General features: G+C 39.9%; 4 protein-coding genes across 6 annotated transcripts; 2 read left to right on the top strand and 2 right to left on the bottom strand.

The window, feature by feature from the left end:
• Nucleotides 1–4: 4 nt before the first annotated feature.
• On the top strand, nucleotides 5–9,905 carry LOC132983625 (NACHT, LRR and PYD domains-containing protein 1 homolog). Its single transcript, XM_061050016.1, has 12 exons — nucleotides 5–158; nucleotides 511–539; nucleotides 624–909; nucleotides 2,264–2,307; nucleotides 2,408–2,481; nucleotides 2,640–2,857; nucleotides 4,223–4,473; nucleotides 4,587–4,715; nucleotides 5,259–5,394; nucleotides 5,523–5,552; nucleotides 6,152–6,181; nucleotides 8,699–9,905. The coding sequence occupies exons 1-12, from the start codon at nucleotides 5–7 to the stop codon at nucleotides 8,986–8,988; spliced, it is 1,671 nt and encodes a 556-aa protein (XP_060905999.1). The 3' UTR covers nucleotides 8,989–9,905.
• A 729-nt stretch (nucleotides 9,906–10,634) lies between these two features.
• dnajc28 (DnaJ (Hsp40) homolog, subfamily C, member 28) lies at nucleotides 10,635–14,187 on the top strand. The gene is made up of 2 exons (XM_061050017.1): nucleotides 10,635–10,795; nucleotides 12,196–14,187. Coding segments are annotated over exons 1-2 (1,188 nt in total). The 5' UTR covers nucleotides 10,635–10,793; the 3' UTR covers nucleotides 13,382–14,187.
• Nucleotides 14,188–14,205: 18 nt separating this feature from the next.
• On the bottom strand, nucleotides 14,206–17,058 carry LOC132983632 (potassium voltage-gated channel subfamily E member 1). The gene is made up of 2 exons (XM_061050028.1): nucleotides 16,939–17,058; nucleotides 14,206–14,687 (listed from the first exon to the last, which is right to left on the bottom strand). The coding sequence occupies exon 2, from the start codon at nucleotides 14,651–14,653 to the stop codon at nucleotides 14,231–14,233; it is 423 nt and encodes a 140-aa protein (XP_060906011.1). The 5' UTR covers nucleotides 14,654–14,687; nucleotides 16,939–17,058; the 3' UTR covers nucleotides 14,206–14,230.
• A 960-nt stretch (nucleotides 17,059–18,018) lies between these two features.
• On the bottom strand, nucleotides 18,019–24,619 carry si:ch211-225p5.8 (uncharacterized protein LOC555567 homolog). 3 transcript variants are annotated; one of them, XM_061050025.1, is made up of 7 exons: nucleotides 24,431–24,619; nucleotides 24,279–24,333; nucleotides 22,687–22,877; nucleotides 21,296–21,530; nucleotides 19,988–20,147; nucleotides 19,307–19,359; nucleotides 18,019–19,196 (listed from the first exon to the last, which is right to left on the bottom strand). In XM_061050025.1, the coding sequence occupies exons 2-6, from the start codon at nucleotides 24,319–24,321 to the stop codon at nucleotides 19,314–19,316; spliced, it is 675 nt and encodes a 224-aa protein (XP_060906008.1). In that variant the 5' UTR covers nucleotides 24,322–24,333; nucleotides 24,431–24,619; the 3' UTR covers nucleotides 18,019–19,196; nucleotides 19,307–19,313. The 3 variants fall into 3 exon arrangements, with proteins under 3 accessions (XP_060906008.1, XP_060906007.1, XP_060906006.1); XM_061050024.1 differs by having other exon boundaries at nucleotides 24,279–24,330; nucleotides 24,409–24,619; XM_061050023.1 differs by having other exon boundaries at nucleotides 24,409–24,619.
• Nucleotides 24,620–24,836: the final 217 nt, after the last annotated feature.

Below are 24,836 nucleotides of genomic sequence, written 5' to 3' on the forward strand. Positions count from 1 at the left end.
ACAAATGAAGAAGGCAGGCAGAGATGGTATAGTGATGCTGATGGTGGAGATCTATGGCCAACAGTCTGTTGAGCTGACCAAAGACGTTTTACAGAGAATGAACAAGACTGATCTGGTCGGAAAGTTGTCAGAAAGCAGCTCAGGATTCAACACTGAGAGTAAGAGGATGAAAACTGACACATTACACAAATATATATGCTTCATTAAATATTAAGACTACAGACATTGTTGAGCCGAATCAAGCCTCCTTGTTTTTGTGACGTTAATAATGATGACATTTAATTTTAACTTTGTGCCAAATACCACACATCCAACCCATGTAAGTTGTCCAAAAAAGTGACCAAAGATTTGGATAATACATCTCTAACATGCTAAACATTTTAATTTTTTTAAGATATTGAGGTGGTGCAATGTTTTATTTTATTCCAAAAATGACTAAAACTGACTAAAGCTGATTTTTGTCTTAATTTTAATGAGTCAGTTATGAGTCCTTTTCTCTCCCCCCTTTAGAGAAACTTCAGCAAAAAGATCCACAACATGTGAGTAATGTTACATCAGACACTCTACAATTTTCATTTCTAACTATTTAATTAACAATATTTACTTACTTTTTTATCTAACAGGAATCAACCATGACACCGGTCCATTCACAGCTTTTAGAAACACTGGAAGAATTAGGTTCAGGGGACCTGGAGAAATTCAAACATGCCTTGCTCTACACTAAAATGAAAGAAGGGCTTCCAAAAATCCCAAGAGACCAAGTGGAGACCGCAGACAAAGATGAGATAGTGAAGCTGATGGTGGAGATCTATGGCCAACGCTGTGTGGAGGTGACTAAAGATATTTTAGAGAGGATGAACAGGACTGATCTGGTCGGAAAGTTGTCAGAAAGCAGCTCAGTATCTAAAGGTAAGTTTAAAAAAGAAGTGTTATTTGACTATAAAACATTAGGTATACAGAACCTGGACTGCATTTTTAAACTTCTAACTTATAATGCTTCTGTGACGCTGATCAGCAGGGGATGGAGGGGATGTTTTTAGGCTTTTCTGTCCATTTGTTTGTTGAATGTCCCATGTTTTTAGCTAGAGTGCCTGGAGTAAATATCTTTAAACTTTGCACAAACAACCACTAGGATAAAGCAAAAGGTGGTGAAAGGTTAAGGTCACTCACCTCACATCAGTCCCATTCTCATGAAAGCGAAATCACAGCAATGGATAAAGGGGATTATGTTGGGATGGGATGTTGTTTTGATAGAACATCACGCATACAAATTCTCAAAATGTAGGTCCAAAGTTTTGAACACACTACCCTTTTTCTTTATGGTTTTTTTCTCCAGCTGTTAGGAGAAGGGTTTACTGACATTCACATGCTCTGCAGACAAACACAGATAAAAAGAGAAGTTCTCTGCTGATATAGTTCCATTGACCCTCTACTGTAAGCCTTCTTATGCTGCACCGATGTTATGATATACAATCACTGCCCCAGCAACAGTTACACTGTCACATTTTGGAAAACACTGATTGATTTAAACAGTAACTTGACTGGTTGACATAGGTGTAAATTAAGTTTTATTTTCTTAATTCAAGTTATTGATAATTGTATATCCATCCAGATATGCTGCACAATGTCTTGCAACACTATGGCTCCCGAAGATAAACTTCAGGGTATAGCGTATACCCTTGACTGGTCTACGGGCAATTTAGAGTCACCAATTAACCTAACGAGCATGTGTTTGGACTGTGGGAGGAAGCATAGTACCTGATGAGAACCCACGTATGCATGGGGAGAACATGCAAACTCCACACAGAGAGACTCCTGTCAGACAGATTCAAACCAGGAACCTTCTCGCTGTCAGGCAACAGTGCTAACCACTGCACCACCGTGCAGCAATAACTGTACATAAAAACCTAATCACTACCTTTATAAAATACAATACAATACTTTATTGTCCCCCAGGGGGGAAATTTGATATCACCGCTTTGGACGGTTGGTATACATGAAGAGAACATATAACAATAAGTAGAAACATATTACAGTAAGTAGAAACATATAACACAGGTAGAAAAACACATAAGAAGAAGGGGCCAGTCAGTGTGGAAGCTTGTTTAGAGCTCTTTTTGAAGCGTGCCCTCTTCCAGGTCAGTGTTCTATAACCCCGACCCGACGGCAGAAAATAAGAGATACATATAAGAGATGTAAAGTTACTATTCGATAATATACGTCTGAGTAACATACTTTAAAGAGACCTTTGTGTCTTTCCAAGGGCCTTTTGGTTGTGTGGAGCCTGACGACTGTGGACAAAAAATGGTAATCCCATCCATCATTCATTTGTTCTGTTTCTTTTTAATTCAGTATTTTTTTATTTATTCATTCATTGTTGCCAACATAAAATGATTGTCTCTCTCAGCCGGACTCTGGTCACTGGACCAAACTTGATCCTGAAGTGAACAGTACTGATGGAGATGAGTCTCCTACATACAGGTACAAATATCTTCCTTAATACTGACCAGCAGCAAATGAGAATTTTTTTTTTTTTTGGCCAAATCAAAAACAATACTTTTCTTTGTTACTCCTTTTGTGCCTAAAACACTACAGTCCAGTTATATACAAACTCAGTGATGTCTTTCTGTGTCACTTAGCCTACAGAGTGAAGCAGGAAACTGTTTTGAATGCAATGTCTCCGGCATTCGCTGGATCTGTAAGGATAAGGTCAGCTTTCAGTACAAGTTTTGCTCTTGGGAGGAACACATTGAGAGGATGGAAAGCTTGAAATACTTGCCTGCAGGTCCTCTAATGAACATCAAAGTCATTGCTGGAAAGTTTGATGAAGTGTACCTGCCACACTGGATCTGCATAGGTGAGTGGAAATATAGAAAACAACTTAAAGGTCACATATTATCCTCCTTTTAACCCAATTTAAATATGGTAAGTCTCAGAGGTCCCCAAAACATGCCTGTGAAGTTTCTTACAAAAAATCCACTCTGATCCTGTATTAGATCATTCCTATGAACCTCTGTATTTCAGCCCTGCTCAGAACAGGCTGTTTCTGTGTCTGTAGCTTTACATACAATGTATGTAACACAGCTGTGTTTGACCACGCCCCTCTAGCGTGGTTGACTGAGGGCGCGGTCACACTGGTCATCTGTACCGTGCTGTACCCAAGCACGATTGCCCCCCCCTCTCCCCCCCCCCGCCCACCCGCTGCGCCACTCCCACGCTGGCCGGCACGGCCCGCGGTCACACTACACAGGACTATCCGTGCCTAAGCACGATTACCTCTTGTACATAACGTCGTAATACAACACATGCACGCTTTATGTTATTATGAAGCGTGCTCAGTTTACAAACAGGCGGACAAGAGAGAAAGAGAGAGAGAGAGAAAGAGACGCGCAGTCGAGTCCGCGTCTGCACATCAGAGAAAAACACAGAGAGCATGACAGCTACTTTACTGACTTTACAGCTTATTTTAAGCCGTTTAATCAGACACAGCAATAAATAAATTAAAAAATAAAATAGATTACGATTACGTGCGTGAGTCCGCTCGGACGCCCGCACATCGGAGAACAACACAGAGAACATGACAGCTACTTTGTGGCTTATATTGAGTCATTTTAATCAGACACAGCCATGAAACTCTGGATTTCTCCATAATGAAGGCTGTCAGCGTTGTTTACCCGCGTGCTTGTGCTCGTGCATGAAGTGTACCGTGCCGAAGCACACCTCTCCGAAGTGTGCCAAAGCCAAGGAAGTGTACCGTGCCTGAGCACGATACGGAGCGGTCGCACTGGTCAAACGAACTGGACTTTAGCGTTGGAGCGTGCTTGGGCACGGTACGGATGGCCAGTGTGACCGTGCCCTCAGGCTTTCTTGCACCATGACTATTGTTTAGGGCAGACTTAGCGGGCAGAACAAACACTGGGTGTCACCCACCTGGGGGAGGGGTTACTGCCCTTTGTGATGTCAATAAGGGGAAATCTCCAAACGACTTGTTTGAGCACACATTTTCTAAAAAAAAGGGAAGCAGGCAAAAGACGGAGAGGATGGACTTTTCTCATAATTGGGTTTGTAGACAGACTATGGACACATATTAGTGTTCTGAAAACATGGTGAAGTGTATTTTGCATAATATGTGACCTTTACAATTTAGCAACTAACATTATTTAAAAGAAAAACTGATGCAATTATTTCTTTTCACTTATGTGTGCATTTGTATTTTGTGCAGACGGCAACACTGACATATTAGGAGAGTTTGCCGTCCTCCACATCGATGACTGTGGTGATGTTGTGGAACAAGTTTCTGAGGTCACGCCTTGCCATGTCAAGTTAGCTGAACCAGTGTTCTCGCCAAAGGGGGTTCTGATCAGAGTTGGTGCGCGTGTGAAAACACGCTGCAGCGTGTTGATATTTAAGAACAACAAAGCATTCCTCAAGCTCAATGTTTATCTGATCCCATGTGATCCTGGTCTTCGAGAGGTTATTACTTATCCTGATTTCATAAATACAAGTGATTAAAATCATAATTGTACCAAAAATGATCACAAATCAGCTTTTGTTGCAACTTTCTATTGTGTGTTTTTTTTCTACAGGAAATTCTCAAGATTGAATCAACCAATGGAAACAAAGAAATTCGAAAACCACCTGAATATAAGCCCTTGAGAATGAAGGATCGTTTTATCCTATCAACCGATATGGATGGTGCAGTAGTTTGTCCCAAAGTATGTTTTGAGCTGCATTTAAATCTATGAACTGTGGTTCTGAATAGTTGGATACTGTTGGATAAGTCAAATTAAACAATAATTTAAAAGTAGGGTTGTCAATAATAGTGCGTTAATCACAATCTGATTAAGGTCCAAATTGAATGCATTCATTTGTTTTAATCATCTATAGTGTGTGCTCTATGACGCTTTCAGAGTATCATAGTAATCCCACCGCAGCGTCTTCTTTATTCTTGATGCCACAGAGATAGATGATAACAACAGCACTTCACTTTTGAAAGGCTAATTCACTTATTCCGCACAGTTGACAAGTCTAAGTAATAGGCACCTTGTGTCAAACAGAATTAAAAGGTCAACAAAGTACGAGTGTGTTTTATACCTAGTATTTAAACAATATTTAGCAAGATACAGCAGATTTATCTTTTTATGTCTTTTTGATTCAAAAGAACATATCACCTTTTTGAAAAATGTATAAATTATAGCAATTTAAAAAAATCTGGTGCTACATTACTTCAATGTCTTTCACATATTTTTCCCCCACAGGAAGTCAAGCTCAAATATGAATTCACCGATCCACAGTACTTTCAAGTATGTATAAGAAATCCAGACGCAGACTTCCTCCTCGAGCTTACAAAAAAAAATGAGAGTATACCAGTGTGGACCCGCACAATTGATGAAGGTTTGAAAACATTAAAACAGTTTTTTTACTTAGAATTATTACTGATGCAGAGTAGGTGTCTGCTTTTAAACAAAGCAGCAGATCAAAAATAAATTATTGATCTGAGTATTTTACTTTTCACTTTTCAGATGATTACCAAAGCAATTCCCGTGCACCAGGTAAGATAAGATAAAATAAGATAATCCTTTATTTATCCCACAATGGGGAAATTTACATAAAGGTGGTGCCTCGGATTAGCTCTTCCAGGCGATGGTGAATGGACTTGATCTTGTAAAGTGTTTTTCTAGTTTCTGACTACTGACAGCACTTTTACACTGCATGTCACACCTACCCATTCACACACTGATGGTAGTGGTTGCTGTGTAATGAGACCATCAGAAGTAACTAATCCCATTCACACAGCGATTAGGGATTAAGTGTCTTGCCCAAGGACACATTGGACAAGTTGCTGCAGGGATTGAACCCTCAACCTTCCGATTGGGAGATAACAACTCTACCAACTGAGCCATAGCTGCCCCCAGAAAGTTGGCTGGCTCCCTTTTCTGCCGCTTCATATGGGTTTTTGTTGAACCTTTCTTAGTCTTGGTCTCTATTCCGTAGTACACCAGTTTGGACCCGCACAATTCGAAAAGGTTTGAATACACTAAAACGGGTGTTTAACTCTCTAGAATTCTTAGTGAAAACAGAGTAGGTGTGTCCTTTTAAACAAAGCAGAAAGTCAAAAATAAATTATTGATGTAAGCATTTTACTTTTCAGATGATTACCAAGGCACTTCCCATGCACCAGGTAAGACATTTTAAGTAATCATTCTTTATGTGTTTGGAAGAACAACTCTATCTTTCTTACTGTCAGCATCACTGTTCAAGACAAGATGCTGAAAAAAAGGGAAATGATCAATATTAGATTTGGGGAATACATTATATCCGGTATTTTCACTGCTCTGCATTGTGGTAAGACAGTCCTCTCCTATGGCCCTGAGTCCTTTTCAACAGTCCAACATTTAGATCTTAACAGCCTTTGCACTGTGTTACACTATAATGGCTGTTAAGGTCAGAAAGACAAGAAAAAAAATGACCACCATATTTATTTGTTATGTACTGTCGAGTGATATTGGCCATAGAAAATCAAAATCAACACTAGTTAAGTCTGCAGTGGACAAACCAAACTCTTGCTGTAAGGAGGGCCATTTGTGTTTTTATTTCTTTTTAATACACACTTGAAAGGGAGTTTGAAAATAGTGTTGATAAATTGTAGAGGTGGGAAAGAAATCGATACATTATAGTATCACCATATTTTGCGTGCCGATATATCATGTCATGGCAGCTAAGTATAGATATTTTTGATATATTAACAGTAAATATGCTTTTTTAATTGTTGGAGGCGACAATTCATTTTGAACAAGTTGCATTGTTAAAAATGTCTGTAATTGTTCCGTCGTTTCTACATGTTTAAATTCAGTAAAGTTTGATTAGACTGAAACACAAACAGTTCAGATTGTGAGGTGCATGCAGCCTTCAACACGGTTTTACTTTTATCACAGAAATATGCCATGAAATTGAAATGTGCCATGTCACAACTAGATAAGACAAATCCCCCAGAGCAAATTATATTTCTTTATTATCATGTAGTATTATCGGCGTGGTCACTACCTGGAGTCTGCATAAATAGAGCCTAGCACTGTGTCTGAACTGTTAATGATTATTATTTGTTCTTATCTTACTCTGTTATCCTTTTTTTACACCGATTTTCTTTGAATGAAACCTTTACCCCCTAATTACTTTGTAATAGGTGTAAAAACGTTTTATTTGATGCTCTTCGTGTTGCCCTTTTGTGTGCTGTAATGTTAGAGCAACCTGGCACAAGAGTTTACTTCATGATCGAAGTTCTTTTTTATATTCATATTTTTACCAGAAACATTTATGTAGCTTATTTCTCAAAAGAGTTTCAATTTATAATTTGCCGATAGAGAATGAATGCCAAAACTATACAGTTAACATAAATAAACCCACACTCAGCCCAGTTTGAAAACTACAGACCAGTTTCACTTCTGCCCTATCTGTCAAATGTAATCTAGCGCACAATCTTTAATCAAGTCTCTGAGTTTCTTTCCACAAATTATCTATTTGACTCAAATCAGTCAGGTTTTAAACGGGGCCACTCTACTGAGACTGCATTACTGCCCGTAACAGAATCGCTACGAGCGGCTATAGCTGCGGGATGGTCCTCTGTTCTACTGCTAGACCTGTCTGCTGCCTTTGACACAGCTAACCATCAAATCTTCCTATCCACGCTCTCTGAACTTGGCATCTCAGCATCTGCCCTCTGCTGGTTCTTGTCCTACCTCTCAAGGAGATCTTTTAGAGTGTCTTGAAAGGGAGAAGTGTCAGAAGCGCACAATTTATCGACAGGGGTACCTCAAGGGTCAGTGCTTGGTCCCCTTCTCTTCTCCATATACACAAGCTCACTTGGTTCAGTAATCCGCTCTCATGGCTTCTCATACCACTGCTATGCTGACAATACCCAGCTCTTCCTGTCATGCCTTGCTGATATCTCTCAATGGATGAATGAACGGCACCTTCAACTCAACCTTCAAAGACTGAGCTCCTTGTCATCCCAGCTAGTCCCTCTATGCAACCACAGATCAATATCCAACTTGGTACAACCAAACTCATTCCCACAAAGTCTGCCGGGAAGCTGGGTGTCGTGATTGATGACCAGCTAACATTTAAGATTCAAGTGGCCTCGATTGCCCGGGCACGTCGATTCGCCCCAGGGTCCTAAGACGCTAACTAGACTCTTCTCCTCTGTCGCCCCCCAGTGGTGGAATTTGATCTGCAGCGTCCCTTTGCACCTCTAAGAAAAAGCTTAAGACCTAGCTCTTTATGAACACCTACGACCTTAATGATACTATTGATGTCGATAATGATGATAATGACAATGGTTTTGTTTGGTAATGACATTACCTGGCTGGTTTGATGCTGATTAGAACTCTCAAGAAGAGCTGTCGGCACCTGTGTGTCTGATCAGACTTAAAGCTGTTTGTTTGCTTTTACTAACGTTTTTTCCTCCTTTTCTAGATCCTTGCTTGTGTTGTACTTATTCTCTGATGTTCGTCGCTTTGGATAAAAGTGTGCTAAATGAATTGTAGAATAAATCCACAGCAACGCAACAACATTTTGAATGTTCATTTCTGATGATCATATTTGTATCACTTTGCAATTCACACTTTCGTTTTGTGATTCTAAAAGAATCTGACATCGCCAGATATGAAAGTAAATCATTTCATTTTTGTCTCCCCTTCAGAGGTGCACTTTGTGGATAAACACCAGTGTGACCTGAAAGCAAATGTGAACAATATTGGAACAATATTGGATAAGCTACTGGAAAAAGGTGTAATCCGTGAAGAAGTTTATGATCAAATAAGAGATACCCCAACCACTCAGGAGCAGATGAGGAAGCTCTTTCGTGGTCCCCTAAAAGCTGGAGGAAAAGAAGCAAAAGATGTCTTCTACAAAATCCTTGAGGAGGAGGAGTCATATCTTGTGGATGGTCTCAAGAGGAAGGAGTCTGGAGCAGGAGCAATTTGGAATTAAGTGTCTTGCCCAAGTACTCATCGGACATGTTGCTCAGGAGCTGCGGATCGAACAGGTTGAGAGAAGACCGTCTCTACCACTGAACCACATTAGGGAAAAGAACAATGTTAAAAGGTTTTTTTTTGCCAGTGACCAAAAGACTGCATATCACGTTTCAACACAAGGCTTTCAGATTTAATTAAGGACATACAATGAAAGATGGCTGAGTTATCTTTCAGAAAACTGAAGCTATAATCAGCTGTCTCTCCGCAAACACAGCAAGACTCCTTCACACTAAAAAAAAAGTATATTCAAAAGTAGTGTTGTAGTCATGACCGCTCTAACCGAGACCAAGACATACCCGAGACGAGAATAACAAGACATTCAAGGATCGAGACTGAGTCCATAACCAAGACCAAGGCAGGTCGAGACCGAGACAAGAACTCGACCATAAATATCAATGAAAAATCGTTATCTTGTGTGCAGGGGGGCGTGCCACTAATTTAGACCGTAACACCGGGAAGGTCTGGAGTCCGCCTAGTCTGATACCGAGACAAGACCGAGCCAAAATGCTTGCGATTCCTACACGAGATCAAGACCTCTACCGTTCAAGTAATACAACACTGTTCAAATGTATATCCACATTTTAACCTTCCACGATTCTGCATATAGAACCTTGTTTTTAACATTTTTGGAACAAATCATTATTTTTTTAATTAAGTCTATTTTCTTGCATTTCTCGTGTGCCAACATGAAAGTTAGAATCTGTAGAGGAGAAGATGGTACTCTTCTGCAAAATGCTGTAGAAAAATGTTTCTGTGATACCTATTGTAGGACCGAACGTCCAGTCAACCTGTACAAACAAAGCTTTTAATACACAAAGAGATGTGGCATATCGTTGGAATAGTTTGACGCCTTGGGCATTTACCAAATAATAACCTTGGGACACCTAATATAGTCTAATCTGAACTGTTGCCCTACATCATATAGGCTACTTACTTTTCAATTGATGGTAATCTGATTGTAATGTGTCCTGCTCATTTATTTGTTTCATTTTTATGAGAAGAGGATATTATGTAAAATAAGCTCTTCTCAAACATGTGTGTGCACAATTTGTATTTTATTTTGTTTTATTACTTTTATTTTACCCATTAAGTATGACCAAGGGAACACTTAAATCACGAATCAGATGTTGGTGAACGAATTGTTTAAGTGGAACATCTTCAGTAATGTAGCCTATACGTTGTACGATTTGTTAGGAACAAATTGACGCAGCTAACGAGGGTCAATTGAAACCAAAATCCTCAACCCATTGAGGGCTGGATTCCAAATCACAGCGAAAGTAAAAATGACTGAAATCACAGCCTTATCCAACTTGTGTGAATTTCATCACAACATCCCTTAATTTGACTCAGTCTGTATAAACTGTATGCACTCCTGACAATGTCTGGGCATACTCCTGATGAGTCGGCGGATGGTGTCCTGGGGGATCTCCTCCCAGACCCCCTGATGTTGGATCAGTCATAGTCAGCGTTGCTGCATGGCCGACAGAGAGCAGCACTGCTAAGAAAAACAGCTCTTAACTGGATCCTTTAAAATATACAATGAATTAATTAATGACAATGTTTAAAGAAACAGAAATTAGGTGCTTATCCAGTTTTTCTTTTTTGCTTTCCCTGTCTTGCTTGTTTTATACTCCGGTCCAATAGGTGGCGGTAATGCGCCTTTAAGCTGGTTTCCTACCGCCATTAAACCCAAAAGTGGAAGAAGAAGAAGAAGAAGAAGAAGAAGAAGAAGAAGAAGAAGAAGGGGCAGCTCCTATTCACATGTAGGTCATTGAACGTTAAGCAGTATTATTTAATGTCTTAAAATCATACATGTGCTCTCACTTTCATTCAGCTCATGTTGTTTGATACCGTTAAATTGTTGTTTTTTTATAATTATAAAGTTTAAGTAAACGTGGCAGCGTCACTAAGCAAGTAGCAGTGAACCAGCCTTCAAACTGAACATCTGTGTATGTTTATTTTTTAATGTCCATTTGTGGCTCCTGATGACCAAATTGCACTCACCCTGTCTGTTAAAAAAAAAAATGCACATTAAAGCAGAAGTAGCGCCGAATATGTGAAAGTTACTCGTTGCTGAGTTATCTTTGTTTTTACCTTTGTTATGGACCTGTCATTACTCTGCTACACAGCTGATCTGAACTCCACATGAGCTACTGCCTGACACAAGTTTACGTTTTCTGTAAACATGGAGAGGCAGACAGACATAAACAGGGAGTTAAAGCTAATATGCACTCTACCTTTTTTTTTATTTTTTATTCTGAATTCAAATTGTCATCGCAATTTTGCACAATCATATAACACATCGCGTATTTTTTCTCATATTGTGCAGGACTGTTGGATACCTTTCTGCTCTCTACAGCAGCCCAACAATACACTCACATTCCTGATGTGTTCTTCATCTCAGTCTGGGGTCTCAGGTTCCTCAGCTCTAAAATATAATTGACCACAATTCATTGTCTTTGTTCTGTGTTGTGTAGGAGGAACAAGTTTGCTCAATTTTGAAGAATTACATTCATATTTCTTCTGCAAATGACACATTGTGTATAAAAAATGTTCTCTATTGAATGATTATTGTCCTTATTTCATGTCATGTCAGTGTATGAGTATAGTCAACTGTAAATAGACGTACACATCCAGGTTTGGCATGGGGTAGAGTACGTATTAAACATTTTCATACTAATTTGTTGAATGAGGAGAAAAGGAAAGACATATTTTGGAATTTATTTTGCAGATACAACAGAGAGATCTGTCCATAAACACTTAGGAAATAAAGTCAAAGAAATACAATCAAGGGTTGAGTATGAATTTAAGTGTATATATCTGCTATATTGTACGATCAGGGCCATCAATATGCTAGAAATGAAGAGCTTCAGTTTGAGAAGTAAAAACAGGAGGTATCGTCTTGTCCCTCCATTTTTCCCATTTTTCTGCTGATCCAGGACTATTGAGCCGAATAACAAAATGATCTCAACAGCAAAGCATAGATAGAAAGACATGTTTCTTATTCACAAGCACCAAGTAACCTAAATTCTTAAAGATCCAAAAGCATAGAAATCTCCAGTTTGGCTAAAGAGTGTACCATTTGGCAGTAACTCACCTATCTGAACAATTGAGCCTGACCTGATAGAATAATTTAAAAACATTTTGCTTTTCTCATCCACAGGACTCTGCTAGCCATGGGTTACACTTCCCACCTCTTTTGTGCCCGCAGCAACTTCTACTCTGGCTGTTTACTGCTCATCTTGTCTCGACAGTCTCCGTCGCTCAGAGCGCTCAGAGCGCTCAGCTCCGGCCCTCAGATCAGTCGCAGCTTGAAAGAAAGCTACAGGCTTCTGCAACTCCCAGACGAGGGACACAGCAGTCCCGTGCAGGTGAAAGAGGCCTACCTTCGCCTTGCCAAGCTCTACCACCCGGACTCTGGAGCTCCGACTGCTGATCCAGGACTGTTTGCTCGGGTGGAGGAGGCCTACCGAGCTGTGCTGGCTCATCAGAGCAAGACCAAGAAGCCTGATGGAGGGAAGGAAGTGGAAGATGAGGATAAGTCCAGAGGTACAGCCCTTCCACACAGACACTACCTCAGCTACGAGGGTGTGGGTTCAGGAACACCCAGCCAGCGTGAGCGTCAGTACCGGCAGATTCGTGTGGACCGGGCGTCCGAGCAGGTTTTGGACTACCGACAGAGGGAGCACGAGAGGGCTGCTGCCGCAGAGGGGGCACTGGTGGAGCGGGACATCCGCCAACGTAGTCGAAAGATTAAAATCACCCAGGCTGTGGAGCGACTGGTGGAGGACCTGATCCAGGAGTCCATGGCCCGAGGAGATTTCAGGAACCTGAGTGGAGCCGGAAAGCCCCTAAACAAGTTTGAGCACAATCCATACGCTGATCCAATGACCCACAACCTCAACCGCATCCTCATAGACAATGGTTATCAGCCTGCATGGGTCGTCACACAGCGTGACATCCGGGAAAACACTGCTCACATCCGGAAAAGGTTATTAGAGGGGAGGGCCAAGCTCGGTGACCCAATGACCCCAAAAGATCAGAGCCAGTGGGAGCAGGTGTGTGCATCTGTAGAAGAGGAGTTAGTGAAACTGAACAAAGTGGTGGATAATTACAACCTCATCGTACCGATGCTCAACATGCAGATGGTTCACTTCGGTTTGTCACGAGAGATTGAGCGGGCGGTAAAAGCAGCTCGTCAACACAGACTGGAGCAGCAGAGAGAGAGAGAGAAGGAGAGAGAGAGGAGGAAGGAGGAGAAAAAAAGAGCCAACGCCGTAACGAGGCAGAAAAACACCAAACAAGGCCTGATGTCGTGGATGAAGAATATGCTCCGACTAGAAAACTAAAGTCTGAATTTAAGGGAACAGAAAATGTATCTGAGGACAGTGTTTTGTTTTTCTTTTCTCTTAAACCAATAATTGTCCTCTGACAGACTTGTCCACCTTCTAATCATGAGGTGACTTTTTTTTTCTTTATTGGTCCATCGAACAGAATATTGCTGAAAGGAAAAATTGTAATCAATGCATCGAAAATGTTTGTTTTTCTGCAAGACAAAAGGGATCTAAAATGGATTAGTGCCAACCAAAAACTTGTGTTTGAATCTGAAGCTTACATTTGAGCTGAACGTTGTGGGTGGGACTCAAGCACAAAAATGTAAAACACATCTATAATGGCAGGTCTTTTACTCAGCTAGACGGCAGATCAGACATTTAAATTCTAAAGCAAAATGTAAGATTTTGAGAAAAAAATAACTCGAACACAAATTTGGGATTTAGAAAATTTATTGCAGGTTAATTATACTTGCAAGAAATCCATTTAAAAATTGCAACGTCAAAATTCTGCCCTTAAATCATTTCTTTGTTATTTCGGTTAGCGCAAACATACTTCATAATAGTTTCTAAATCAATGTCCGAACCACTGAACATATTGGACTCTGTGTGAATACTGTTATTGTCATCATCACTTGTAAGTGGGAGAACAGAAGCCACTGAGTTATCGTGCTTTTTGACGGGAAAGTGTCATTAATGAAATGCATGTGAAGCAAATTTAACTTTATGGTTAAAGTTTTTTCTGTGAAATTACTGATGTGAAAATTCCAACCTTACACTGTGACTACTGGTTGCTATGTGACATTAAAGTAAAGGTGATATAAGTCCTGTGTTACAAAGTTTTATATATTTGAATTTTGCTATATTCTAGTCTGGCAGCTGCTCCAGGGTTGCCGGGTTACAGATGATGACGGGCTCCTTGCTGCTGGCTCTGGGGCTTGCTGCCTCCCTGTGCAGAGCCTCGGCGACGGCCCTGGACGGAGTCACCACCTTGGTCCAGTCGTGGGCGATGTACTGGTGATACGGATCCTGAGAGCTCTCCACCTTCCTGGAGCGAATGTAGCTCAGCATGATGCCGAACGTGAAGAAGCTGAACATGCCGACCACCAGAAAGATGTACATCATGCCCTGAGACTGAGAGTGGGCCCTGGCTCCTGCCGACTGATGCAAAGCCTGCTGGGTAGTGTAGTTCTGAGGTATCGGCGGAAAGAGCACGCCTGAGCTGTTGAGGCAATGCTGCAGGAAGGAGAGCAGGAGCGACTGCAGCTCTGTGGCGTTAATGTGTGACATGTCTGACCTCTGCTGGACGATCCGGGAACTGCAACTGAATAGAGGAGAATGAGGATCATAACATAGGTCAGGAGGAAATATACTTTATTTATTGTATTATCAACTCTAACATATATCTAAATTACTTGTCCTAACCCACTGACAATGCTTAGAGGTGTCGGATAAACAAGAAAAGCAGCTACAGACAACTAAACTTACTAGTTTCTTAAGAGTGAAACCACTTTTTTACAATGAAATAATATTGGTAAAATTGGTCATAACTCAAGTAAAAAAATTAGTTAAACAGTTGAGTTAGATTTTATATACAGAATATAATAATATTACATATATTCAGTTTTTCAAAAGAAGATTAAGCGTTCAATGCTGTAAAAAAAATGTGTTGAAAGTCATGAAATGTAACTTTTTAAAGCAAATTCTCAGATACAGACCACATCATACAGGGAAACCAACAACTGCAATTCTACAGTTCATTTAGCAGACGCTTTTATCCAAAGCGACGTATAGGCCTACATCGGAGAGTAAGAACAACACAGCTTTAAGTCTGATCAGACACACAGGTGCTGACAGGAAGTGACCAGAGGCAAAGCACAACATCGACAGCTGTTCTTGAGAGTTCTAATCAGCATCAAAACCATCCTTAATAATGTTGTTACCAAACAAAAACCATCATCATCATCATCAATTATATCATAACCATCCTCATCATCATGATCATTTATTGCGTAGGTGTTCATAAAGAGCTGGGTCTTCAGCTTTTTCTTAAAGGTGCACTATGGAGTTTTGTTAGAGAAATTTGAAAGTTGGAAAAATGTACAGATTCTGTGGTATATGTTCATAACTCTATACACAAACTGTCCTCAGAGGCCCCTGTAACACACATTGAAGATAAAATGCTACATGAGAAATTGTGGTGGGGGTGCGCAGTGAAACCGGAACTCTCCTGGTAGCTTTTTAGTGCCGAACAGTGATCCAGGGATCCATTTTTTCCTTTGAATAAAGTTTGTGTATTTAGTTCACAAAACATAGCATCGAATTGTTTCACTTCTCCAACTTTTAAATTTCACCACCAAATCTACTTAGTGCACCTTTAAAGGTGCAAAGGGACTCTGCAGATCGAATGGAGTTAGGAAGTTTGTTCCACCACCAGGGGGCGACAGAGGAGAAGAGTCTATTTAGAAACTTATGGCCTTGTTATGAAGGTTGGATCAGACGCCTTTCATTGACAGAGCGTAGAGGGCGGGAGGGAGTGTAGACCTGGATTAAAGAGTTTAAGTAAGGAGGAGCATTTTTTGTTACTGTTTTGACCATGAGCAGATTTAAAGTTGATGCGAGCAGTAACTGGGAGCCAGTGTAAGGAGATGAACGGCGGAGTGACGTGTGCTCTTTTGGGTAACTAGTTCAAACTGGAATTTAAAAAGGAATGATTCAGAATTCCCCAGATGCAAAACTGATGCAAAAAGGGTAGAAGAAAATGAGACCCCCAATATTTAAAAAATGGAAAAGTAAGTTTTGAGAACTAAAGAGCATGGTGGGAAAGAATTGGACAATAAAGAACATGGAAGAGGAGATGTGTTTGATAAGATTTGGACTTCAGTCGATGTAAAATTATAAATCAGATGATTTCAACGTGTCCTCTCCTTTATAAGACAGATCACTCTGTAAACTATAAACAGTCTATTGTCAATACACACATATGAACATATGTCTGGGTAAGAATACCGATCAATCAATCAATCAATCAATCAATCAGTCTTTATTTGTATAGCATCAAATCCTAACAAAAGTTACTTTAAGACACTCTAAAAAAGAGCAGGTCTAGGCCGTACTCTGTATAATATTAACTATGTGAGGGGTAAACTCTGCATGTTTGTATGAGCGTGTTTTCTTTTGATATGCATCTTTGTTTTAATTTTTCTAATTTAAAACAAGGCCTTAAACTTTCTTCATAGAGACGTTTGAATCTGGAAACAGCGGAGTTCTGTTTATTGAGTTTATTTTAAAATAACATGAAGGTCAGAGCGATGTGAGAAACAGCATATCTGATTTTAAAGTGTGAGAAAATAACACTCACAGGAAGTTAAAGTGTATTAAACAGTATAAAGATGTGTATTTTTTGGCTGTTAATGAACAGACTTGAGCTTTGAGGCAGGAGACACATATTTTGACTTACCTGGTCTGACTTTGAGATGATGAAAGAGAGCGGGGAAGTGATAACAAAACTCATTTCTACAAATTAGATCTACATCATTATCCTGCAGGTGAGAATAAAAGAAAAGCCTTCCTACCTTCAAATAACCTGGACCCGGTGTCTGCTGTCCCTCACATCAGCAGACGTTGATCATTAAAAGTCACAAAGCCGCTGGTCTCAAAGTTCTCCTCGAACAGAAATGTGAATCCCCTCCTTTTCTTCGTCTTGATGTGCTCTCCTTCGTGCTCGTGCGTTTTAAGCAGAGGAGATACCTGGCATCTTGTCAACACGTCTAATGAAAGGAGGAGGTCACAGGGCAAGGTCAAAGCATATTATAGAGAGTCGGTGCTGCAGCATGACTTAACACACCGTCCTATACTACACAGTTTACTGTCGGTGAACATGGTTGGTGTATTGTCTTTTCCATCAAACCTGTTTGATGTGTTAATGTGATGAAATCATGAAACTCACTGAGGCAAATATAAAACTCTTCATACACCAGAGACAGATATTGCACATTTCTATTCTCTTTATTTTTTTGTCTCTATAACTGCTGGCTCATGACAACAAGACAATTTGTATGCATGAACCAAAGGAATGACGAATATTTGTAATATCAGAACAGTAACAAAGCAAAGTAATCAGTGGATATATGTCAAATTGAAGATACAGTTTCCCGCATGTTTAGTGGCCCAAGCTTGGTGTTAAAACTCTGTTTGTTAAGAGAGTTTGTCGCTGGTGCTGTTTTCTCATGTATTTATAAAACCTGTAGTATTCACATTTCGCTGTAGGAGAACAAAGCTGCTTTCAGCCTGCAGGTAGTTCAGACAGTCTGCAGCACATCTCGGGCTGGATTGAGTTACAACACCATGACCTCCAAATGTCCTTAAACTCACTGAAATAGTGTGTGTGTGTGTGTGTGTGTGTGTGTGTGTGTGTGTGTTCGTCTGTGTGTGCGTGCCAGAAATTCCCTGAGGTATTTAAGATAGAAATGTTTGTAGGTGTATATATATGCAGCTACAGCAAAGGGCAATGTTTGGTCAAAAGATCAGTGTCCGTACATCAAATGTTATTCTTCAGCAATGAACGATTCTCAAAGTTATGAGTTATTGAGAATGATCTATTGTTTAAGTGTTTGTCATAACAACAAATGCAATGAATTCATGAGAGAAAAACATTTACCAAAGCGTTTTCTTTAATCAGGTTAATTTACAAACTTACAGAGAAGAAGAGACGAGAAGTAACAGAAAAGATTGGATTGACTACAGCAGTGTATTTTTTTTTTTTTTTTTTTTTTTTACATTTTCACACAGCTAAATTAAGACATGCTGCTCAGGATTAAGGCTCACTAAAGCTGGCTTGGATGTGATGTCACAGCCCACATTAAAAATCTCAAGGTTTCAGGAGCGCTCAGATACCAAGAGACTCTTAAAGTGAAAGTGAAGAAATCTCATATGGCAGTTTTTAAGACATGACATTGGTCAATCGTTACACATTTGATTTGCATGTTCTTCTTTTTCAAAGAGAATTAAAAACCGAGGACATGAATATCCTCAAAGGACCCGTCTTCATATAACCCAGCACACTCACAGACTAATGTTACCTAAAACCATTTGACTTATCGATTTATTTAGTTTGAAATCTATCGCTTTAAAGACACAGATTTCCTGAGATCCGGAGAGTAGTCTGTGAAGCTGAGGCATACCAATACATTCAATGTTTGATGGGATGTTTTCAAATATTTTTTCATGCAGTTGTCTTTGCTGAATAATTTGCTCAGATCATCGACAGACGGTTCATCGATTCTTCAGCCATTTGGAAACTGATGATCTGTTCATGTCCGCACTATTTCACACACTTACCAAGATTCTGCAGCCTCGTTATTATTATTGGAAGGTGTTTATACTCCGTCAAACGTTTACAAAAAGTGAAAAAGTGTATTTATAATTGGGTTAGTTATAATTAAAGACATTATAACAAGAATCTGATTTCGTTTTTTTCTGATTAAATAATTTGTAATTTTTCCTGTACTAAGAAAATCACATATCATAGATGACTATGGAATAAAAAAGAAGTTCATTGGATTGAAAGCTTTACGTTCAAATCCACAAACAAGTAATGCGAGTCATTGTTGTCTCATGGGACATCGAAGAGACAACAGGTCTAGTAAATCTAAGGGGAAATCTGCCTGCTGTCTTCTGCACCTTCAGCTTGTATTCACACATAACTGTAAACGTTGAAGACACAAATGAGCATCACACAAATAAAAAAATCCAAATCAACCTCCATTACAGGAGTTTCGAATCATGATGCAGCAGTGAAGCTTGAGTCTTGCAGAGGTGACTTGTGCTTTACCTGATGGATACAAAATGTAAAGTAGATAAATAAATAAAAAGAGAAAGGTCACATTCTTCACATTATCTTAAATCAGATGTTGTGCAAGTTGGTTAATCTGCGTTACTCACCAGGCTTTTACTCGAGCTGCACCCCGTCACAGTTGTCTTTTGATTCTATGAGTCTGGAAATAAAACATTTCGGGGAAGGGTTTGGATGTGAGGAACAGCAGAATCATAATCAGTCCTCAAAAAATACACATACCATACTGAAAAAATGCATTTAAATTCTAAATGAAAAAGATTTTTTTGTGCTCAATCATCAGAGCCAGACCGATAATATCGGCCGATATTAGCATATCAATTTGACTCTCGTATCTGTTCATTTTATCACAGATATGTGCCGATATTTCTCAATTTATTTACCAGTTTCATTGTATTACACTAGCAGTTCTCTGTCTAAGCACCATCACCCTCCAGAGTGTCGAGCGATGGTGCACGTACATGTGCAGTTACTTTCCAGTTGAGTGACCATCTTGTCTTCATTATATATCTTTTCTGTGTAAGTGTTTGATAACTGCTTTTGAGGGATCGAGTCAATAAACGTGTTTACCGATATCTATCTATCTCTACAGATTGAAGGTGGAACCAAGAAAGATATCGGCTAATATATCGGTATCAGATTTCAGTCATACATATATTATACTATATTAATTCAAATGACATTATCTGACCTTGGTGGTCAAACGCTGAAATGTTAATCTGAAATGAATCACCTCAGTAATACATAACGTAAAATGATCGATGACTCACTCCGCCTGAGCTTTGAGAGCTTTGCGGGCCTCCCGAGCCTCGTGCTCCTCTGAAATCTTCTTGTAACAGTAGACAAGAACAACGACGAGCCACAGCTGCAGAACCACTATCAGCACGTACATCATAATCTCTGAGATCACCGACGTCAGCTCCCTATTGGCTGGAGAACAGAAACCAACAGTGGAGCATTAAAGAGGAGGCATGTGCACCAGTGTTAAGATTGACAAAGAAATGCAGAGGTAAAAATCATATAAAGTCAGAAACCGTCTCATTTGTTTAACCCCAACACACAGAAACACTGTGATACAGACAGGAACATATAAGGAGTTTATTTATCATGTGTTTAAATTTGACCTCTAAATCCTATCGCTTTACCTCAGGGACACATAGACCTGGTATCGTATTGGTAGCCACTAATACTGGCAGAGAAAGATGAAATTACTCGCTCCATGCTTTCCTGGCACTGACTTCGTCTTTGAGGGTGCACAGGAGAAGGCCAGATCAAATGTTTTTAATGACCTCGCTGTATATAACACAGATTCCTTTCTTCCCACTGAGGCATCGTTTATAACGATCAATCCGTTATGTGGGAAAATATTCTGCTGAATTATTTCTTGGTTCTGACACTTGAAGCATGTTGTGCTGATATTTCTGCACTTTACTTAAAAGGTCACATATTGTCCTCCTTTTCAACCAGTTTAAATAAGTCTCAGAGGTCCCCAAAAACATGTCTGTGAAGTTTCTTGTTCTAAATCCACTCTGCTCCTGTATTTGATCATGTCTATGAACCCCTCTATTTCAGCCCTGCTCAGAACAGGCTGTTTCTGTGTCTGTACCTTTAAAAAAACAGTGTTTCTGTTTGGGCTGTTGTCTTCTTTCGTGCTGTTCTAATGCCGCTATTTGGAAAGGCCTCATAGTGTGCCCGTCTCTGCGCAACGTTAAATGTTTTAACCACATCCAGGGACAACGGGGGTCCCCAGCTGTGGGAGTGTCACCCACTTGGGGGAGGGGTTGCTGCCCTTTGTGATGTCACAAAGGGAAAATCTCCAATCGGCCTGTTTGAGCACACATTTTCTGAAAAGTGGAGCAGGTAAAAGGCGGAGGGGATGGACTTTTCTCATCATTGGGGGGTATAGACGGTATAGACTGTAAAGAGGGGCTAGGGACACATATTAGTAGTCAGGTGTATTTTGCGTAATGTGAGCTTTCCCTCTACTTGTAACATTATTTTTCATTGCTGTATTAGTGCTTTTCCTTAAGTTATCTCAACACTGCTTTCTGAGAGTCTTTCCGCCGGTACCACCTTACCCACAGGCACCACGCTGAGCTCCACCTCCTTCTCCACTGTGACATGCTCGTTGTACTGGGGCAGGAAGAGCGTGCGGTGGATGGTGCAGCGGTATGTCCCCATGTCATTGAAGGTGACGTTAGTAATGTAAATGGCTCCTATCTGAATATCCGTGTTTTTCGTCCCGCGCCACTCCAGGCGCTCACTGAAATCTTCATGGAGGATGTCGGCCGAGGGGTGGTCATAGTGGAAAATCTGAGAGGAGGAGAAAGTAGAAAATAAATGGAAAGTTAGTCTTTATTTTCCTTTCTTTCTCAAGCTTTTTGTTGAGTTTAACATATTTTTCTGAGTATAAATGTTCAAACTTTGCCCATTTCACTTCTAGGTGTGTGAGGGTTTATAAATTGGCTTCTTTAATATATTTCTCACTCTGTCTCTGGTGTTTCATGATGGCAGATTCTGTTTTAATTTGTTTTTGTAAGACGTGACTTGTCCACATACTGTTAAGTTTTTCTTGAAGTTGGTTTGAATGCTGTTACTATCACATGTATGAAACATGCTTTTTAAATAAGTTTTAACCTTTATTTAACCAGGTTGTTCCCACTGAGATTAAGAACCTCTTTTCCAAGGACCTGGCCAAGACAGTCAGCAGCAAAAACACAAAGTTACAGACAGAGACACAAAGGGAGACGAAGTACAATTCACAAAACACTAAAAGAATCAAAAGGGAACCACCTGGGACTCAAATCTAGGAGTCAGTAGTTCAAGCAGTGAATTTAAAAGCATCGTTATCCTATAGAATCCTGCTTCCATGTGTTTCATTTTTTATTTAAACACCTTTAAGGACACCAGCTCCTTGAGTTTCAAGTCACTCTGCAACAGATTCCAGGCTGAGGGTGCAGAACACACAAAAGCCCTTTTCCAAATTTCTGTCCAAAGCTTTTGGGACAGAGAGCATAAGGAGGTCCTGAGAACGCAAATAATACTGTCTGGTACTTTTCTGCATGATAAAAACACATAGATAGTGTGGGAGCAGACCAAGAATTGCCTTATATTTAAAGGTGTATTGCCTAAGGGTTACCAGAGCAGGCCATCTTACCCGAGAGTACAACTCTCAATGGAAGGGAATTTATCACCTCTCCACTATGTTCAGACATTTCTCTCTAGACGAGAGCTGTCTCCTCAGGGTGACAATCTGAATTATATCGTACAGCCTTTGCACTCACCTTGTCTCAATACAGTCAGAAGGTTATGGGATATGTACCCTATCATCATCATCATTCATTTTGAAGAATGCATTTAAATCTCTTTCACAGAGGTTTGCAGAATAAATGCCAAGGGACGTTCAAACTTTTCCAGGTCTAACACCTCCTCAGGCCATTTAAAGTTGTTTTTACTTCCAGCAACTCACATGCCTGAACTCCTCCTCCTCCACCTCCACCTCCTCCTCCTCTCCCAGCGGTCTGAAGTGCCAGTCTACGGTGGCTCTGGCAGGGACCTCCTCTCGTCTCTTACAGGAGATGCAGCCCAACAGGAATCCTTCTCCTGCCACAGCTTCGGTCATGGAGTCCACCTCCGAACAGCCGCCATCACACCGAGACACTGCAGGAGGAACAGTAGAAGAAGATGAAGACAACACAGGAGAAGAGCGGTGAAATTATTTAATACACAAGAAGCTACTTTTAGACCTCATCCAACTTGATCAGGATATAAGTTAGGAGTCATTTTAACCAAGTCTGTATTCTTAGAAACAATAATCAGGTGCTCATAGCTGCCATTATTTTTCCAAGTAATGTCACTTCTATGCCTCTGTTTTTTAGGAAAGTATAGATCCAAAAGATGTTTTTCTGTACGGAGAGAAGACGAGATCTTCCACATTTCTTCCCACTAATTTTCAAACGTGTAAATAAGAATTGCCTGTCGTCTCATGCACAATTCTTTTGTGTTTTTTTTTTTGTTTTCTGTCTTGGAAAAAAAAAAGTATGTGTTTGAAACAGCCATTCAATCAAATATAGAAAATACATTTATTAACAGGACAGCAAAGCTTGAAACCTGTAAAGCACTCAAACAGAATGGAGGGTATTTAATCCAATTAAAAGCTAGAGTTGTGACTTTGTGGCGAGCAGCTTCATGCTGCTGCTGATGATATTCAACTAATTATAAATAATAAGTAGTGTCCATCTGATCAATTAGCCCACAAGTGAAGATATTTTAGTTTTATTTAAGCTTTCAGAAGAGGGATTTCTCATGTATTTGAGTAACAACAGCTTCTCCTTTCTCTGAAGATTTTTGATACCAAGATGACAGCCGATTGTGTGACACAGTTTCATACCTAAGAACACAACAATATTAACTGGCAAAGTAAAAAAAAATAATAATTAGAGACTTCTAGAGGTTCGAGTGATTAGGTCTTGCACCCCATGTACAGAGGCTGCAGTCCTCTAAGCGGGCGGCCCGGGTTCAAATCCCACCTGTGGCTCCTTTCCCGCCCATCATTCCCCACTCTCTCTCTCTCTGTCCCTAATATCCGACTCTATCTACTGTCCTCTCTCTTCAATAAAGGCCCAAAAATAAATCTAAAAAAAAAAAGAGACTTCTGGAGGGCTTTTTAAAAGGCATGTGAAGCCCACATAACCGTCTCAGAGGATTATTTAGAAACAGTCCAAGGAAATAAAGACTTAAACTGTTGATTCATAAAATTTTAATTCAATTTTTGAAAAGAGTTTTACAACTGATTGAAGAACAAGTACACTGATGGTAATGACATTTATCAAGCTTAAAATATTTGTTTTTTTAATAAAAAAAGACCTTGTCATTTGATCTTAAGTCTATTAATTACCTCTCTGACAACAACTTATCCCCACTTCACAAGCTTATTAGAAAGCTTTGAGGTGCCTTAAAGATAGAAATTCAATAGAAAGTCGCTTATAACAGTTTAACTCCAACCAAAAACATCATAACTGTTTTTTAAAATGTAAAATAAATGAATCGTTTTCTACTTACCGAAAAGACTGAGGCCGACTAAAAGAACACAGTGGCATAACATTTCTTCCAGCTGCTGGAAATTAAAAGAACTTTTGTTGATGTGAACTTGCAGAGAAGTATATCTGGGGATTAAAATTACATTACTGACATAAAGTCTCTGGATTCCTCACAACAAACTAGTCCACCCTTTGATCCAGACGGGGCTGTCGGTCCATCAGTTCGATAATCTTCGGTTCATGAAGGCCAACAAAGACAGAAACTGTGGACGAAAAAAAATACTTAAGTCCTCGTGTTGTTTCACAGCAGTCTCTCCTGCAGTCTGTCTGACTTTAAGGCAGCTATATTTAGAGCGTGTGAATCCAGAAGAGTTGGACGTTGTGAGTGTCGAAAGCCTTGCAGGAAACCTGAGCTGATGAGACCTGATCCATAACTACAGCAGGAGCGCCTGAAGTAAGACTGCAGCCATGTTTTTTTTTATTAGAAAAGTTCTCTACATAGGTAAAGTTTCAAACATCTCAAAGTTTTTCTTTGTCAGGGATATATTGTCGTGTTTTTACTTGGATCATTGTTTTCAGT

Source organism: Labrus mixtus, chromosome 11 (assembly GCF_963584025.1).
Source record: "Labrus mixtus chromosome 11, fLabMix1.1, whole genome shotgun sequence".
Classification (NCBI taxonomy): Eukaryota; Metazoa; Chordata; class Actinopteri; order Labriformes; family Labridae; genus Labrus; species Labrus mixtus.

Coding starts and splice junctions, on each gene's coding strand:
- LOC132983625 (XM_061050016.1), top strand. CDS start 5: ATGAAGAAGGCAGGCAGAGATGGTATAGTGATGCTGATGGTGGAGATC. Junction 2,482..2,639: donor GATGAGTCTCCTACATACAG/GTACAAATATCT, acceptor TGTGTCACTTAG/CCTACAGAGTGAAGCAGGAA. Junction 5,553..6,151: donor AAGCAATTCCCGTGCACCAG/GTAAGATAAGAT, acceptor TTTACTTTTCAG/ATGATTACCAAGGCACTTCC.
- LOC132983632 (XM_061050028.1), bottom strand. CDS start 14,653: ATGTCACACATTAACGCCACAGAGCTGCAGTCGCTCCTGCTCTCCTTC.
- si:ch211-225p5.8 (XM_061050025.1), bottom strand. CDS start 24,321: ATGTTATGCCACTGTGTTCTTTTAGTCGGCCTCAGTCTTTTCG. Junction 22,878..24,278: donor AGTCGGCCTCAGTCTTTTCG/GTAAGTAGAAAA, acceptor TTCCTCCTGCAG/TGTCTCGGTGTGATGGCGGC. Junction 20,148..21,295: donor GCTCAGCGTGGTGCCTGTGG/GTAAGGTGGTAC, acceptor TCTGTTCTCCAG/CCAATAGGGAGCTGACGTCG.